This window comes from Oryzias melastigma, linkage group LG14 (genome assembly GCF_002922805.2).
Source record: "Oryzias melastigma strain HK-1 linkage group LG14, ASM292280v2, whole genome shotgun sequence".
NCBI classification, from domain to species: domain Eukaryota; kingdom Metazoa; phylum Chordata; class Actinopteri; order Beloniformes; family Adrianichthyidae; genus Oryzias; species Oryzias melastigma.
The window spans coordinates 8,423,938-8,438,183 of record NC_050525.1 but is presented as its reverse complement, the minus strand read 5'-3'; the positions used below and the strand labels follow the sequence as shown (position 1 = coordinate 8,438,183).

The following is a 14,246-nucleotide window of genomic DNA, read 5'->3' as shown; positions in this document are numbered from 1 at the left end:
CCAAAGAAACTTGTGTTTCCATGTTGTCGGAGCAAAAAGAACACTTCTGGATTTTTTCGGTGCTGTTTTGCAGAAGGGTGACGATGGAATCTGTTTTTCCTGGTTCTGATGTAAGGTAAAACATGCTACCCACGTCATCGACTCCATACGAGGTGTTCTTGCACCTGTGACATCTGCTTTCTGTCTGTATCCGAACATTTGATCTGACTCCGCAGTAATCCAGCCAGCTCATAATAGGATCTATGAACTCACTAATGTCATTTTGTACTCCGAATTGTAAAGATGGTATAGCCTTCTCTATCTCTGATAGAACAGGTTTGATGTCATCTGCAGTAAACTGCGTTCCTGGAACTTGGGCAGCAGTCAAAAACATTTCTGCACATAATGGCATGCGTGATATCTGAGGAGGCATGCACGCCTCCAGTGAGGGAACTGCCTCCCTGACAACATTTATGTTTGTCAAAGCTTGCAGGGCTGAGTTAAACCAACAGTTGTTATAACCGTTGCTAAATCTGCAGAAGCCTTCAGTTAAGTCTTCATTCTGATTTGTTGAAGACTTGAAGCCACGGTCTGCTGTTTGTTCAACTGTTGCACTTGTGGTTGCAACTTCAGGGGCCTTCGTGCTGTTTGTCTCCACATCTTTTTCTGTCCTGGTCTCTTCCTTCATTGATCTTAGAAGTAACAGTTTTATCTTCGTTTTACCATCGCTTGACCTCAGTGATCTATAACGCTTCACTAGTTTCTGAGCTTTCTTGAGAGGAACTCTTTTGAGTGCAAACACTTTTCCAGACATCTTTCCGCTTTCTTTCGTCGTCTCTTTTTGTCTTTCTTTCTTTCGCAAGTCACACTTGGTGTGCTCTTCAACGGTATCACTTGAGCGCTACTTCACCTGCTATAAGAATTTTTTCCCCGATTCGAATGATGTCCAATAGCATCATATGACTTCAACTGACATCAGCCTTTAAAATGACATAAAAAACAATGGCATCAACAATGACATCATATGATGTCATCATACGATGTCATCATATGTATGAGACACAGTGATGAAATCACATGTATGACACAGCGATGACATCACATGTATGACACAGCGATGACATCACATGTATGACACAGCGATGACATCACATGTATGACACAGCGATGACATCACATGTATGACATATTGAGGCTTGGGGGGGGCAATCCAGGCAAGGTTTTAAACAGTTTTATGAATGTATTTATTACATTTATTTCTAACTAAAAATTGTAGGTGTTGATAGTCTTGTGTTGACCAAATGTTGTCTCACAAAAGGTTTTTGCATTCATCATTTTTTCTGGACACTTAAGGGTGTAAATGTATTCATTCTTTTTGGGGCAAGTACTGCAAACGCAGTGAAATACTAACATTTTCCTTTAATAGCTAAGGTTTTAAAGCAGGCAGTACAGTAAAACAGCCTGAAAACTACAAATCTGTTTTGTTGAAAGCAGCTGCTCCTTTTCTTGACACGTTCTGTCAGTCGCTGTTTTCTATGTTGAGTCATGTATGTTCCTAAAATGTCCACTAGATAACACTCCAGCTCTTTATAGTGTACCAGTTTCAGCTTCCCTCTAAACAGAAATGATCATTTTACCATCCATCCATTTTCCCAATCTGCTATATCTGTTTTGGGGTCACAGGGTTGCTGGAGCCTGTCCTGCCCACAGGTCACCAGTCTGTCACAGGACACCTGATCACTCCCACACCATGGTATGCCTGCAGGGGTGTCCAATTCCAAGCCTCGAGGGCCGGTGTCGCACACATTTTCCTACCAACCTACAATTGAAGCTCTTTGTTGGCTAAACACACCTGATCCAGGTAATCAACAGCAGATAAGGCAGGGTTTGTAGAAAACCGTCAGAATATCGACTCTTGAAGCCTGGATTTGGTCACTACTGCTTTTAACATCTTTAATAGAGAAATATAATCTTAATTTTCTTTAAATATGACCTGCATCGGGGCTGCACGGTGACGCAGTGGTTAGCGCTCTCGCCTCACAGCGAGAAGGCCCTGGTTCAAATCCCGGCTGGGACCTTTCTGTATGGAGTTTGCATGTTCTCCCCGTGCATGCGTGGGTTTTCACCGGGGACTCCAGCTTCCTCCCACCATCCAAAAACATGCTTCATAGGTTCATTGGTGACTCTAAATTGCCCCTAGGTGTGAATGTGAGAGTGAATGTGTGTGTGATTGAGGCCCTGAGACAGACTGGAGACCTGTCCAGGGTGTACCCCGCCTTCGCCCATCAGTAGCCGGGTTAGGCTTCGGCACCCCGCAACCCCGAAAGGGACAAAGCGGTCAAGAAAATGGATGGATGGATGACCTACATCAGGAGAAAAAAAAACCCAAAATGTGTTAAAAACACCAACAATGCAATTTTAATGAAAGTGGCTCTTTTATGTAAACGAGTAGTTCAGGATGTTCACTTTGGGTTAAGCATATTTTTTAAATACACCTTACAGCTTTAAAACAAATTTCACGTGTTGACATAATAAGGTACATAGAAGGTAAAGTATTTGAAACTTCAGATATGGCTCTTTACTTCTTTTAAAGCAGTTTAATTAATTATTTTCTGGCAAAATACTTGTTTTTAAATAAAAAACTGTTTATGTTTTTACCAAAAAGTTCCTTTCTCCAGTGTAACCAGTAGCTATGTAGAAAGGTTTTACAGTTTAAAGTAGATTTTAAATGAAATTTTATAATTTTATTAGAAAAAAACGAAAAATGTATACATTAAACACATTTTAAATCATGTAATTACCTTCACTTATCTTCTGACTCCACACAGAATAAATAACTTTCGGAGATCCCAAATGAAGTCCAGAAACTAAAGTACAAGTTTGTGTTTAGATAAACTTACTAAATTTTTACTAATAAAAATTTAAACACAGGATTGATGTGGAAACAGGCAGCAGGTCTGCCACAGTTCATGATTTCTGTCACAGACGGGCAGACAGCTGGTTCCACGTGCAGCAGGTTCATGAGTTCAGACAGGAACTAAGCACAGCTAAAAGTCCACAGAGCTAAATCAGAGTCAGACAGAGGTCAATCACGAGTGTCAACCATTCCGAGGACCATCCATCCATCCATCTTCTTGACCGCTTTGTCCCTTTCGGGGTCGCGGGGGTGCCGGAGCCTATCCCGGCTGCTGATGGGCGAAGGCGGGGTACACCCTGGACAGGTCGCCAGTCTGTCTCAGGGCCTCAATCACACACATCCACTCTCACATTCACACCTAGGGGCAATTCAGAGTTACCAATTAACCTATGAAGCATGTTTTTGGACGGTGGGAGGAAGCCGGAGTCCCCGGTGAGAACCCACGCATGCACGGGGAGAACATGCAAACTCCACACAGAAAGGTCCCAGCCAGGATTCGAACCGGGGCCTTCTCGCTGTGAGGCGAGAGCGCTAACCACTTGCGCCACCGTGCAGCATTCCGAGGACCACAAGAAGGTATATTATCGTTTAGAATCATATGTTGTAATGCAGTTTGTCATCAGTATCAGCTGATGGGCCTTTTTAGCTGTAATGACAATAACACCATTATGAGAACATGGATGTTCTGGACCTCCGCTCCTGTCTAAGCCCTTCGGTACCTCAGCCTTGGATGCGCTCTGACCTCCGTGTTGCCGACCCTCGCCTTCGTCACCGTCTTGCCGCCTCTGCCTGCTCCTCTGGATATTTCCGCCTCTCTGTTGAGACAGTTGATTAAATATTGATTTTAAAGAGGCCAGTTGGAGACATTCCTAAGAAAATTCTAGATGTTTTGCATGTTTTATATGGTGATAATACTCGTGTTTCTGTGCTCAAAACTCATTTTTTTAATTGAAGACAACAGCCTCAAGACTCACTCAGGTCTTTTTCTCTACAGTTAAGAGAACTCTTATGTAAAAACTGAGAAGTGAGGCAGGATTTGGGGATGGTGATGCCATCCTGCGAGACCAGTTTATCATGGGATTCAGAGACAGTACCCTTCACCAGGAACTTACAGTGCCTTGTGAGGAAGACTCCTGCATTATCCTTCCACGAAATCAAGATGGAAGCACTCGCATTGGAGGAGGAACAAGCAGAACTGTGGTCACCTTCTTCTTCCTGCATGGCGCTGGAAAAACAGGTGCCCCACACACGAACCATGACAACAGACTGAGAGACATAACTGACAAACGAACTGATGAAAGAAGAGAACACAGAATGTGTTTCACATTATGTTAAGTTTCGGACTTTAATTTGAAAGATGCAAATGCCCCAAGGGCGGAGTACACTTTTCCGCCTGCAGGTGGCGTTGGTTCTATGAGACGTTACTGAGAATTTAGCAGCCCTCCGCATCAATATGGCCGAAGCACAGCAAAGAGGAACATCGCTGTCATCTCGTCTCATTTTTCCTTAGTGTTTTACAGGGAGCAATGAATCTGTTTTACAGGCCCAAAACCTGGATCTGTTACACATGGGCTGCACCCATAGTGCTAGTACAAAAGAAAGGTTATGTGTAGATAACAGAAAACTGAATCTAGTCACATATAAAGATGCCTTCCCTTTGCCTCGAATTGAAGATTCTCTGACCAGTCTCACCCAAGCAGAATGGTACCCCACTCTATATGTGGCCAGTGGATATTGGCAGATGGAGGTTGAGGAGAAGGACAGAGAAAAGACTGCCTTTACCACACCTTTAGGATTATTTGAGTTTGACAGGGTGCCATTTGGGCTCTGTAATGTTCCAGCAACTTTCCAGAAGCTGATGCATTGCTGTTTGAGGGAACAGCTCATTGACTCTGCCCTTGTGTACCTGGATGATTGTGTATTCTAAAGACTTTGCAACTCATCTTAACCATTTGGAGCATGTGTTTGAGGCCCTCTGACATTATGGTCTCCTTCTCCAGCTGGAGAAAAGTAAGCTGTTCCACAAGAAAGTGAAGTTCCTGGCCCATGAAGTCAGTGGTGATGGAGTCTCGCCTGACTCAGAGAAAACTGCAGCTGTCCAGAGTCGGGACTCTCCTGCCACAGTAAAGCAGGTAAAGTCTTTTCTCTTTTGTGGGCTACTACAGGATGTTTATTAACCCTCTGGAACCTAGAGCCTAAAGCTTTGTTTTTGTCTACTTTTGAATTTACCTCTGTATCATCAATTTGAAAGACTACATGTATGCTTATTTGGTATCATTTTAATCAGTACAACCTGTCCTATATGTGACACAACCTTTCTTTTGTCATTTTTCCATGTTGTATTCACACACTAGACATAAAATCCTGCAAAAACAGAAAATTCTGTATGGAAAAAATGGATTAATTTTGCTGTAGAAACCCCAAACATGTTTAACAAGGAATAATAGAATAATAGAATAATCAAAAGGTTTTAGGGAGCAGTTTGATCCAGCTGATTTCAGGTCGACTCGGCTAGAATCAGCTCACAGGTGGGGGTGTGTCTGTCTACTCTGTTACTCTCGTAAACAGCGGCGGGTGGGACTTTCGCAGAGAAACGCAGAGTTTCCACGATTCTTTGACAATGCTAGTGATTGTTGTTGTAAACTCATGTCGGACCCCATACCAAAATAAAATTATGATTGGTTTCCTCCTTGTGGGTTTTCTAATAGCGGACAGCTCTGATTCGCTCCACCCCTCCACCAAGGGTGCGCTTATCCGCCTTGCAGCCATCAGATCAAATTTCATCTTCTGCCTAATATGTTAAAATAAAAAGATGGATTTTGTCCAAAAACTTCAAATAAGGACCATATCCCCCCTTTAATTCAATAAAAATATCAGTTACAGAACATAAATAAAAGTTAAAGTTCATTTTGGACAGTTTTATCACCTTGATCCCACAGCAGGACGCCTGAGGGTGTCTGTCAGTTCCAGAGGGTTAAAGACTTTTTGAAGATTGCTAAACCCCTAAACAAAGTTTTGAGGGGCTCATCAAGGAGCAGGTGCAGACAATCATCCTCGTCCAATGGACTAAAGAGTCCGAAGTGGCATTTAAGCAGCTCAAGCAATGCCTGTTACAAGCACCAATCCTGGTTTATTCTGACTTTACGAAGCCTTTTATTGTTTATACAGATGCCAGCAACTGTGGTTTGGGTGCTGCATTAGGCCAAGAACAGGATGGGGCTGAACGAGTGATTACATATGCCAGTCGAAGCCTGCACCCCCCGCGGAATGTAATGACACTAACTACAGCTTTTTAAACTTGAGCTGTTGGCGATGAAATTGTCCCTGGTGGAGAAATTCAAAGATTGTTTGTGGGGTGCAAAGATTATTGTTGTGACAGACAATAATGCCCTTGTACACCTACAGACAGCAAAGCTAGGGGGAAAGACCACGCTAATGCTAATGTTTGTCCAGACTCCAAATTGCCTCCACAGACCCAGGGAGTGGTGGCGACCAATTGCCATGGAAGTTCCAGACGGGACTGAAGAGCCCTTTGATGGCTACAGGTGGAATCCTGCCCATATGGAGACTCGAGCAAGAGAGAGACCCTACAGTTTGTCAGGTTCAAGACTATCTGACTCAAGGTGGGTTACCAGGTACAGCAGAAAGACAGGTGTAAAGAGACTTCTTCACCAGTGGAGGAAACTTGAAATGACTGAGGGAGAGTTATGCAGGAGAGTGAGAGACTCTTTAACCTGTGAAACGCTCTGGTGGTCCCAAGGAATAAAACTTCAACCTTGGTGGAATTTTGTCATCAAAATAGTGGGCATCCAGATCGTATGTTCGCTACACTGAGCAGGAATTCTTTTTGGCCCCAGATGGAAAAGACTGTTCAAAGTTATATTAACCCCCCCCCCCCCTGTGTGCTGTACAAGACCAAGGCAAGCCTACAATGACACTGTCCATCCCTTGACCAAATATGCACCCTCTTCTCTAATATTTGGCCCCCACCTTAGAACCACTGTGGACATGCTGACTGGATCGGCGAGGTTGATGAATACCGCTACCACAACAAAGTGGGTGAGCAAACATCATCAGCAGTTGACTTATGCCTTCAACAGAGCGTCAACCTTTTTACTCCAAGCTGCCAGTTAAAACAAGAACATTTATGACAAGACTTCCAAGGTTTCCCCCTGCTTCAGGGAGAGCAGGTTTTGGTTTTAGACCAGAGGAGCAGGTTAGAAGGGAAAACTTAGCGACAGGTGGGAAAGTGAACATCAGGTTGTAGTAGCCCAGATCTATCTAGACCGCCCTGTCTACAGAGTTAGGCAAGTAGGTAAACCCTCTGAACGGGTTTTGCACCGAAACAGTTTGAGACTTTACCTTCCCTGTCTAATCCATAAAGAGCTACCCAGCTGGTCAGCAGAAATTAAAGCCGCTCCATTGTTTCACACATACAGATAATGAATTTACAGACATGATGGATTCACGTTTATTTTTATATTTAGGGAAAAAAACAATTTTTCGACAGTTGTGTCATTTTATTTTGCTTCATTTACTCATTACACCAGGGATGTCCAAGTCCAGGCCTGAAAAGCCACTGTTTGGGATGTAATGATTCAGTCAAGCCACGATTCAATTTTATTCACAGTTTTAAAGTCACAATTTTGATTGTTTTCAATTTTTTTCCCCCGATTTTTCTTTGAAAACAATGAATTAAAGGTATTTTAAGGCCAAATATGTTTGCTTTTTGCCACTTACATCAACCTGTCTGTTTTTCTACCAACAGAAAGGATTCAATACAAATAAACAATTTCACATAATACTGAAATGATCACAAATCCTTTCATACTCTATTCATGTTGTGCTCCATGTGACGGACCGCTCTGCACCTGCGTCTGCTCAGCGCAACCTCCCCCAGCCGCTGAGAGCACACTGAATGTTCAACCCGGTTCAACATTTTTACACAAAATCGCAGCGGCGCAGCACATTGACCAGTCAAAGGACAGAAGGGCCAAACATGATCATGAAAGAGAAATGAATCATTGCGGTTTGAACCCGGTTGGATTAATGTGACACCCAGACAGACACTAAAGGAACAGAATCGGGAAAACAAAAAGGCCTGGAGCAAGATTTGGGGGATTTTCACTGCTTTGCAAGAGAAGAAGAATCTCCTGCCAATTCCTGTGTGAGCGCGCAGCTCCGGTCTGGGTACCACTTGCAGCGTGCAGCTGGTGTGTAAGCACCTTGAACTAGGTTGAACATTCAGCACGCGCACAGTGCGTGCCAGATTTGAGCGTGGAGCTCGCGACCGACTTAAAAACTTGCACAGCAATGCGCGCTACGCCAGGAATTCTGGTGTGCAATGACTTTTTGACTTTTGCATTGACTTTTCATTGAAACACATAGGTGCGCACACACTCACAGGCGTTCTTTTTTTCCATCTTTGTTTGTGCAGTAAATAGGCATCTCGCCCTATCCAATATGGCGTCCAACTTTGCGCATGCAACAAGCTAGCGGAGCGACTCCAGCCGATATAACTCATTGGTCTTGCCAAATCAGTCACGTTAAATGATTTTGCCCTTAACCTTATATGAAGGTCAAAGGGATTTAGTTTTAACGCAGTGACGCGGCAGAGCTAGCATATCGCTAACATAAGTGAACACTTAATATTTGTATTTTTGTTAATATTTGTATATTTGTTAATATTTGTATTCTTTATGAGGGTGTTAAAAATGCTAATAACAGATGGTCAGTAGAACCTCCGTTCTTAGCTGAGTAATTTATTAACAGAACTGAAGTAGTATCTAACCCACCCACCTCCACACATTTGCACTTTGAATTCGACCATAGCTGGTCTATAAACGAGATGAACACTCCTACGTATATTCTTAACATCAGCACACAAGCAGGTATTCTGTTAGGAAGGGAGGGCCCTTTACACTCAAAGAAATACGTTATTCCACCTGAAAACGTTTAGCTCCAGCTCTGAAGATTACTTCTAACATTGACTATTTCAGAAAACAGCAAACAATGTTGATATATAAAAAACTTTAGTCATTTCAAAGCAAATGAAATATGATTATTTGTGAACTGACTTCCCTGTTCATGTCTGATGTTTTTTTTTCAGTGGGAGTAATAACACCTAATAATGTTCTCTTTCTGTCCTCCAATGTATCAATATAAACAAGTATTATGTACATATATACCTTTTTCCATCAGTGAATAATCCTTCTCACCGTGAAGTACATCACTTGATTGACATGCAGAACGGCCAATCAAGCACCCTCTTATACATACTTAACTGCACATGTATTAAACTACACTGATGTCTGATCGATATTCTGCCTGCCATCGGACCAGTCCACCGGGTCCCAGCCAGAGAGCTGCTCCGGGCTGTAGGAGTGTTTATTGAGACCCAGGCTGGCTGCATCCCTCCTCAATTGGAAGTGAGACCGAGTTGCCCCGTCTCACCCCTCCATCCTGCCAGGGCGCCTGCTGCCAGGGTGATCACTCCTAAGGAATTGGAGGCCTCTCAGGCAGCAGTGTCCTCCAGAAGCCACGGACAAGAAGCCAGCATGTCGTGCACTCTGTCCTGCTGTTTTGGATCGACTCATTAAAAAGAGCCGACTTGTTTGGCTCCCAAACAAGTCGGCTCTTTGGGTCATTTTGTTATTTTATGTAGTTTGTTATCAACCACTATGTGTAGAAATGTAGAAAATGTGTTTGTTAAATTCATATAAGTCTATAATATTATAATTACGTATTATTAATAAAGTGACAAACACTGTTTGTTGGAGCCCCAGAATACCTGCTTTTTTTCTGCCATCTTAACTTTTATTGTGTCTATCTATATTAGACATACATAGTTTTAGTCCCAAAATGAGCAAGGCAGGCATGCCTAGGGTGGAGTCTTGCACAGTGGACCTTTAAGTCATCATAATAAGTGGTAACATATTATTTTTAAACCTAAATTAATAATATCTAAATACATATTTTAGTTTGATGGTTTTTATACATAGTCTGTTTTCCATCATATAAATCCTGTATTGTTTTTTTTTAATTAATTCAGTTTTAGAATTTTATGGTATCTGTGATGAACGCCTGCCTATTCTGGTTACTTGAGGAAGTTCCAATAATTTCAAGATCGCCTCAAGTTACAATTGCAGCTGCTGGCCACAAGATGTCGCCAAACTCCATAGTTTTGAAGGAAGAGTATTGATTTTCTAGACACACAACAATTGATCTTTGAATCTGTATTAATTTACACAAAAATACATTTTTTTTAGATTAAGATTTATTTCAAACATGTAAAGAAAAAAATACAAAGCATAAAACACAGTAAAAAAAAAACAATACAATCTCCGTTTCTAAAGAAAAAGTCACAAAATAAAGTCAATAAATACATGTTTGAAAAGGGGATAGGAAATGCTTGTTTAGGCCTATCCCTTTATGTCTTTATCTTGTAACATAAATAGTTCCCAGTATATAATTACAAACAAAACAATACAATATGACCACAGCTTTCAATTTTTCTCATTTTCACAAATAAAATCATACAAATTATTCACAGTCACCAGTTTACAATTTAAAAAATACTTAAATTACAGTAGTTTTTATTATTCAGTTGTATACTTTGATAACAATTTCTCTTTCAGTTTCAATGTAAATTGTTTGATGCCTTTACATTGTTTATATTGCTTTTCAAGCCCGTTTCACAGTTTTGTCCCACACACTGATACACATACTCTTTCGAAACCGTTCGAGTTTTTGGTTGAACGTGGGGAACAATTACTGCATTATCCAGATTATTTATTTATTTTTTTTTTTTTTCAGGTTCTGTATATTTTGTCTTTAAGTATTGCAGATTAAATTGATCACATCTTTTTCAGTTTATAGTCATAATTGTAAAATGATTACTTTAGCAGTTTATAAGTTAAGTGATTAAAATGGACTAAATAGAATATCAATCCTACGCTCCATTCATCTTTCATTTTTTAGAAATGACATAATATTAAATAAAAGACCCTGAGAGGAAATGTATTCATTCACTCGGAATCTTGTTTTGTGCATTTCCTCTTTTGTCCTCCAGAGGGCAGCAATCCTGCTTGGTTCACTTAGTTCCGTATTCAATAAGAACCAGAAGAAGAAGAAGGCGGAGCTGCTCGTTTGAAAGTGGCGGGCGGTAACCCTCAATACTGGTCTAAGTATTTGGACAAAGGACAAACGTTTATTAAATTAATTGAAATATTTTGGAGCATTTTTGTTTTTACAATTTGACGTTTGGCATTTAAGCGATAGCGCTCGCCGACAAACAACCACTAAATGCGGCTGTTGTGACATCTGAATATCAGCACTGAAACTGGAAACGGTACGTTACTCAACCTACTTAGGAGAGTTTTTAAGTCAACCAAACGATAACGTAAAACATAATGGAGTGATTATTGATCTAATCACATCTGAAAACTACAGTTCTAACTTGGTTACCTCGTTGTACATCTCTAATGTTGCTAGCTACTTTTGTCCGTAGTTAGGTTGGTGGTGAACTTCAAGACCTCACATTTTTAATGTACGTTTACATTCACATACATTTCATTTTAAACGCTGAAAATAATCTGCCAACACCCATGTAGCACATGCGTCAGTCAACATAGCTGCTTAAAAAATGACTTAAATTTCAAAGCATAGACTGTATAAGAATAATTATTTTTTACAGTCTATGTTTCAAAGGTTAGCATCATTCTGCTGTTAGTGCGCATGTGCGTGTATTAAGGCCATTAGAAAAACTAGACTAGTTGCCTTTGTTTCTATTGTTTTGAATCCATTGTGACTAACTTTTGTTGGCGAGTAGATCAAAGTTTTCAAGAAGGCAAAATTGCTTCCTTGTAAAACCACTTTTTTTTAATTGATTTTAAAAACCTTTTTTAATTTTTGGATTGCAAGTCAAGTATTGCAAAAATTCTTGACACTTTTTCCTTATTGATTGATAATATTATTTTCTATTAACTAATAGCCTTAAGAACTTTTGTTTACAACCAAGTGCCATCTGTTTGTTTGTCTTTGGTGTAGTTCTGCTCAGGAGACTCACGTCATGACAAACGAGGCTGCAAAAGTGATCCCAGTGCGGGTTGCTTTGCGCTGTCGCCCGCTGGTACCCAAGGAAATCAACGAAGGATGCCAGTGCTGCCTTGGATTTGTCCCTGGGGAGCCACAGGTAATGTTCTCAATACCTATGATTTACAAAAAATGTAAATATATGTCCCTAAAGAAGTTATGACATTGACGAGGAATGCCCTGAACAGCACAGTGGACGTCTAACTAAAAGCAGCCCAACTGTTCTGTTTTCAGGTGATCGTTGGCACAGAGAAGGCTTTCACCTACGACTATGTGTTTGAGCCCACTGCTGAACAAGAAGAGGTCTTCACTTCTGCTGTGTCCCCTTTACTCCGCGGGCTTTTCAAAGGTAAAAATCTCTTTAGGCAGATTGATGATTTGATGCGTTTTCTCGAGGTGAAAACTGCAGTATTTTTTGTTTTGTTTGAATCATGCAAATAAACATGTTTAACATTTTTTTATTATTTTTAGCTGTGTTTGTTTTAAATTTCATTCCTGCTTAAATCATTCTCGCAGGTTACCATGCAACAGTTCTGGCTTACGGACAGACGGGATCAGGGAAGACCTACTCCATGGGGGGGACGTACACTTCGGCTCAGGAGAACGACCCGTCAGTTGGAGTTATTCCCAGAGTGATCAAGAAGATCTTCGAGGAGAGGGAGATGAAAACAGACTCTGATTTCTCCCTTTCAATATCCTATCTGGAGGTCTTTATTCAACTTTTTTACTTGAGAAAACTATGCATAAGTACAGATTTTGATGCAACAACCAACATTTAAATTTTTAAATTGTGGTTGTAGATCTACAATGAAGACATCCTGGACTTGTTGTGTTCGTCTAAAGACAAACCTTCTATCAGCATCCGAGAAGACCCTAAGGATGGGATTAAGGTGACCACAACGCAGCTTCCTGTTGTTGTCAGGATTTGTGTTTTTATCTACAGTTTTTTATTCTGCTGCTTCTTGTTTTCTCAGATTGTGGGATTGACGGAGCGGCAGGTGTTTTCTGCCCAAGAGATGGTGAACTGTCTGGAGCTCGGGAATGCCGCTCGCACCGTTGGCTCCACAGCGATGAACGCAGCGTCTTCACGTTCCCACGCGATCTTCACCATCACTCTGGAGCAGCGGAGAGGCTTGAACAAGTCAGTCGGGTTTTCAATTACAGATGTTTTTGTAACTTTCAGTGAACCTCAGATCTTATGGGTATTATTGATGGAAGCTGCCATTTTCTTCATTTGAACAACAATATTTAACTTGGTGTCTTTGTAATCATTAGTCACAGAAAGAGGTAGAGTATTTTAAGAGGAAAATATTTTATTTTAGTTCTGATGTTGGGTTTTGAAATGCTTTTTTTAAATATAAATTGTTGTTAGCCTAAATCTGGATTTAGAAAGCCTTTATTTTGTACCACAGAACTGTATGTGGACAGTAAAGTCTAATGTCTGTCTCAGAGTGGATTCCATCGTCTCCAAGTTTCACCTGGTGGACCTCGCTGGTTCTGAGAGACAAAAGAAAACCAAAGCGGAAGGAGATCGTCTGAAAGAAGGTAAAAATGTATTCTTTTTTTTTTTTACTTTCATGGTGTTTAAAGACTAGGATGGAGTATTAGGGCCATTTTACAAGCAAAAAATTATTGCTTTAGTCGTGAATTTACGAGGAAAAAGTCGTAAATGTTAAATTAGAAGAATACAATTGTATATTTGTGACTTTGAAAATCACAGGCTAAATTTTAGACTTTTTTTTCTTGTAAATTCACATTATTTAAAGTTGAAAATTTTGTTCCCGGGAGACGTGCTTGAAGATGAAAGACGTGGAGCATCATTTGAAGCTCTTTTTCCGTATTGGTTTCAAAAACGAAGAAATTCTGAACCTTTTGGCGACTCAAAATCAAATTATTATTAGTGTAGCCGCTTTCTGGGATTCAGTGTTTGTAATGCAGAGTTTCATATGTAAAAGAAGGAGCTCAGAGACGCACGTTTGCATCACCAGCACTTTATTCTGCCCTTATCATTAACTTACCCAGAAATCCATGTGTCACCTTATGTCATGTAACTGTCATGCGCACAAGGAACACAGAAGGAAATGAAAAGTGTTAGAAATAGCCCCTCCTCCAGATGAAACGTCCTGTTTCAAGACAAAACAACAAAGAGGGATGAAAATAGTCTGTTACGCTAGCATAAGAACATTGAAGAATATTCTAAAAAGTGGGCCTGTTCAGACAGAAGCATCACACAGACTTGGAGAAGATCTTGTCTTTT

At 40.8% G+C, this 14,246-nt stretch overlaps 1 protein-coding gene across 1 annotated transcript in view; it reads left to right on the top strand.

The window, feature by feature from the left end:
• Nucleotides 1-11,007: 11,007 nt before the first annotated feature.
• kif4 (kinesin family member 4) overlaps nucleotides 11,008-14,246 on the top strand; it is a 17,996-nt gene continuing 14,757 nt past the window's right edge. The window contains exons 1-7 of the mRNA XM_024266360.2: nucleotides 11,008-11,246; nucleotides 11,945-12,089; nucleotides 12,224-12,338; nucleotides 12,506-12,696; nucleotides 12,790-12,879; nucleotides 12,964-13,130; nucleotides 13,440-13,534. Coding sequence (XP_024122128.1) covers nucleotides 11,967-12,089; nucleotides 12,224-12,338; nucleotides 12,506-12,696; nucleotides 12,790-12,879; nucleotides 12,964-13,130; nucleotides 13,440-13,534 — 781 coding nt within the window. The 5' untranslated portion in view covers nucleotides 11,008-11,246; nucleotides 11,945-11,966. The remainder of the gene's footprint in view (nucleotides 11,247-11,944; nucleotides 12,090-12,223; nucleotides 12,339-12,505; nucleotides 12,697-12,789; nucleotides 12,880-12,963; nucleotides 13,131-13,439; nucleotides 13,535-14,246) is intronic.